This window comes from Stegodyphus dumicola, chromosome 10 (genome assembly GCF_044657685.1).
Source record: "Stegodyphus dumicola isolate Sdum_Otavi_A_Nest chromosome 10, ASM4465768v1".
NCBI classification, from domain to species: domain Eukaryota; kingdom Metazoa; phylum Arthropoda; class Arachnida; order Araneae; family Eresidae; genus Stegodyphus; species Stegodyphus dumicola.
In genome coordinates this window covers 164,005,665-164,009,696 of record NC_140777.1, presented here as the reverse complement: position 1 = coordinate 164,009,696, position 4,032 = coordinate 164,005,665, and the positions used below count along the sequence as shown (strand labels likewise).

General features: G+C 31.9%; 1 protein-coding gene across 1 annotated transcript; it reads left to right on the top strand.

The window, feature by feature from the left end:
* Positions 1-452: 452 nt before the first annotated feature.
* Rexo5 (RNA exonuclease 5) lies at positions 453-2,389 on the top strand. Its single transcript, XM_085825800.1, has one exon. It carries the CDS (start codon positions 513-515, stop codon positions 2,328-2,330), a length of 1,818 nt encoding a protein of 605 aa, XP_085681926.1. The 5' UTR covers positions 453-512; the 3' UTR covers positions 2,331-2,389.
* The last annotated feature ends 1,643 nt before the right edge of the window (positions 2,390-4,032 follow it).

The following is a 4,032-nucleotide window of genomic DNA, read 5'->3' as shown; positions in this document are numbered from 1 at the left end:
CTATCGCAATACAATAAAACAGTGACACAATTTCCCACAACAACCAGCAGTTCCTCCTTTACATGAACAAGATTTTTTATTTTATATATATTTTGCTTTTCCTTTTTAACACTGAAATGTCCTTCGATTTCATGAGATCAAGACGCTATACAACTTATCCTTAAATAGGAAACCAAAATTTGTAAATTGGCTTTTTCAAGTAAAATTCCGTGCATTACCAAATAATCCTCTTATTAAAATTCAGTAATATAACGAGAATTTACGCCTCCTTGATTAAAATCAAACATTTCGGAAGCAACTCCATTTTTGAATGTACGAAGTGAGATCACAGATCAAAATACCGGTCTTTATCCGCCACATTAATATGTGAAAGCGCCACCTATAGGTGAAATGAATCGCGGATAGCGATCATTGGTGTTTCAATTGAATGAGGATCCAAAGGGCAGAAAAACGCATTAACATGAAAACGAAAGTTTGATGTTTGTGATTGTGCATGTGTCCTGTCCTATAAAATGAATTCAAGCTCGAGCAAATTAGTTACTTGGAACATTAAGAAGGATAAGAAATTAGCGGCTAAAAAGAGGAAACTTGAGGCCTTCCTCAAACTGGTATCCACGGATGAAGCTGTTCCTGCTAAACAGAAGAAAGAGGAAGCTAGTTTGGCTGAAAGTTATAAAACTCTGAAAGATGAATTGAAAAAATATGTAAAAAAACCAAATTCAGATCCTTCCTTTTATCTCACTGAAATTGGTCTGAAAGCCCAAGTTAACTTCAAATATTATAATAAAGATAAATGTCCCGGTGATACGATATCGCCTCTATTCATTGAAGACATCTACCATCTTCTTTTGAAATCTTTAATTGGTCATTTATCTCCATATCCGATGCGGTGGTGTAAATTAGAAAATCCGAAAAATATTAGCAAAACAATTCTACTAGTTGTAGAAGGCTTAACAAAATGGGATATAATTCAAAATATTTCTTTGTTGAATAATATTACAGATATTTTTCCTTCCATGGTGGATATAGTATCATCAAATATTCCATTCGCAACCGAACTTAGCAGCTTACATTTAGTCTCAGATTTTCATATTCAGGCAAAGGATACTTATTCGACATTGTTTCCTATAGAAAAAACATCGGAAAGAACAACAGAAATTCTGAAAGTACCGTCAAAATTACACCTGCTGTTGAGCCCAATACAGTTGGTGATGGAGAATTATCCGCTGCCTCAGAGTGTATATACAAGTTCCAAAAGTGAAAATTATATCTTTACTAAAGATTCATATTTACCTGTTACTGCAAATTCTCCAATGTTTGCGCTTGATTGTGAAATGTGTCGTACAGTAAAGAATCCATGTGAACTTACAAGGATAGCTATTGTGGATGAGTCTCTTGAAACAGTTTATGAGACACTTGTTAAACCAGACGAAAGAATAGTTGATTATATGACAAAATATAGTGGTATAACAAAGGAAATGCTGGAGGGTGTGACAACTAGGTTGAGTGATGTGCAAGAAAAAATAAAATCTGTTCTTCCTGCTGATGCAATTTTGTGTGGTCAGTCTTTAAACTGTGATTTACATGCTCTGAAAATGATTCACCCATATATTATTGACACTAGTGTCATTTTCAATGCTAGTGGAATACGAGGTAAAAAGGATTCTTTAAAAACTCTTACGTTAATGCATCTTAATGAGAAAATACAAGTTGGCAAGAAAGGACATCATCCTGTTGAGGATTCTATTGCCACAATGAAACTTGTGCAATTAAAACTGGGAAATTCACTGCAGTATGGAGATGCTGTGCTGGAAAATAGTTCTACCAATGCAAATAAAAAAGTAATACTAGAAGAGATGAAAAGTAGTCAGGAAGATAATGAAATAGAAAATAAAATAAATTTTTCTTCCGATTCCTCTGAAAAAATACCTCATGTGAATGAAGAAGTTAGTAATTCTAAAAGTGTTGATGGATTTTTTGGTAAAGCAAGCAAATTTTCAAAAAAAGTATGTTTAATTGGCAGTAAAGATTCTTTGGATCATTATTGCTTAGATTTACTAACAGATGCTGTACAAAAAATTATAAAATCTAATGTAAAGAAAATTATCAAAGCAACTTTAAGCAATTTTGAAAATTTTGATATGACTATATGTCACATACCTAATTCATGTGAAATGGATGATTTTATAGCTGAGTTAAATACTATAGTAAAGCAACTTTATGATGGCATTCCTGATAAATCTTTATTCCTGGTGTTAGCTTCTGGAGTTGATACCAGAAAGTTTGAAGATATTAAAAGCGGGTTATGTATGACCGTGTTAAAAAAATAAATATGTATGGCACTTTTAAAGTAAGCTGTTTTATTAAAATATTAGATGTTTTTGTGTTATTTCAAACAATTTTTATATATAAGAAAGTCTTGTTTTTAAAAAACAACTCTTCTGAATATAGCAAATTGTTTTAAGCACAAAATGTGTAATTGCAGTTAAATGTCATGTTTATTATGAGCAGAAGAGAGACAGGTGCTGTATAATTATGAATACTTTGAAAAATTATAGTATTTAAAAAAAGTGGGGGTAAAAGTTTACAATTGGGTACCCCTTGTTTTTTTGGAGCTTCATTTTTCATGCCAGGAAGGTATAATTTCAAGATGGCCACTATACAAAACCAAAATAAGAAGTCAAAGAATTGCTCAAACCCGGTGTCCACATACATATCGATCTAATTTCACTTAAAAAGCATCAGAGAATTGCACAAACTAGGCATTGTGTATTGCCTTAACTTTGTCCATGTACACTTCGATCTATTTTCATTAAAAAAAATTATCAGGAAGGGAAAACAAAGTTAAAACTATCATGGTAACCAGAAATGGGGTTTCATCGCCTAAATTGAATAAAATTTGTTGCTTATTGAAGGGCAGTTCTACACTAGAGCCAAAAAGTGTCTTATGTACTTTTAAATTTTGTTAGAACTTCAAACTTTTTATAAGGTCATGGTTAACTTATTTATTTAATCTTGGTTGTAGTTCTGTGGTCATACATTAAGTATCATTTACCAAACTGAAATATAAGCAAATATATTTCTTTATTTGCTTATATTTCAGTTTGGTAAAAGTATATTTTAGGGTACTCCTTGGCGATTTTTGGCGGTACATGGATACCGAGTTTGTACAATTCTTTTACTTGTTATTTTGGCTAGTGTAAAAATCACCGCTACACAAATCCAAGATAACAAGAGAAAGAATTGCACAAACTCGGTATCCATGTACACATCGACCTATTTTCACTTTAAAAAAAATTGCAGAATTGCACAAAAATGGCATTGTGCACTCCCTTGACTTTGTGCATGTACACATCGAACTATAGTAACTTGAAACGTCAAAGGAACAGCCAACAAAAAACATATAATCTGAATAAACTACATATTAAATCAAGCAATGAAATAACATAAAAAAGGAAATTCATCTTAGCACTACACGAAGGAAATATCAACTTACCTTATTTACATATTTACGAGTCTTCAGTCAAACAAAATTTCTTAACAGCATCCAAACACTTCCTAAAATTATCTGAACTAGATTCTGTATCCTGGTGTTGCTACATAAATTCACAAAACTAAGAGTAAAAAGTTCAACCATACCTATTTCCTTCTTCCAAACAGGACATTTTATAATGGTTACTAAGTAAACCTTCATTTACACATAAGTCAATTAATGCTTTTTTCCCTTTCGTTCCAAATCTTGCAGAAATTTCAAATTAATCTTACCACATTCAGCCTCTTTACTGTGTAAACCACAAAATAACAACTTACTTATCCAACACACACAAGCCTTTACCAAAAATCTGACACTTTCCAAATTTTTTCTCATGATTCAAATTCACTGCAACCAATTACGTCATAATAGGGTTTCCATTCACAAATAAAACAACAACTTGGCAATAAATGAAACAACTTCCTGATAATATGGGGGAGGGAAAGTTCTGTCATATTTTAAATAGGCAGGTGATTTTTCTTGTAAATAAAAAAAAACAT

Excerpts from the sequence above, each read along its gene's own strand:
- Rexo5 (XM_085825800.1), top strand. The coding sequence starts at position 513 with ATGAATTCAAGCTCGAGCAAATTAGTTACTTGGAACATTAAGAAGGAT.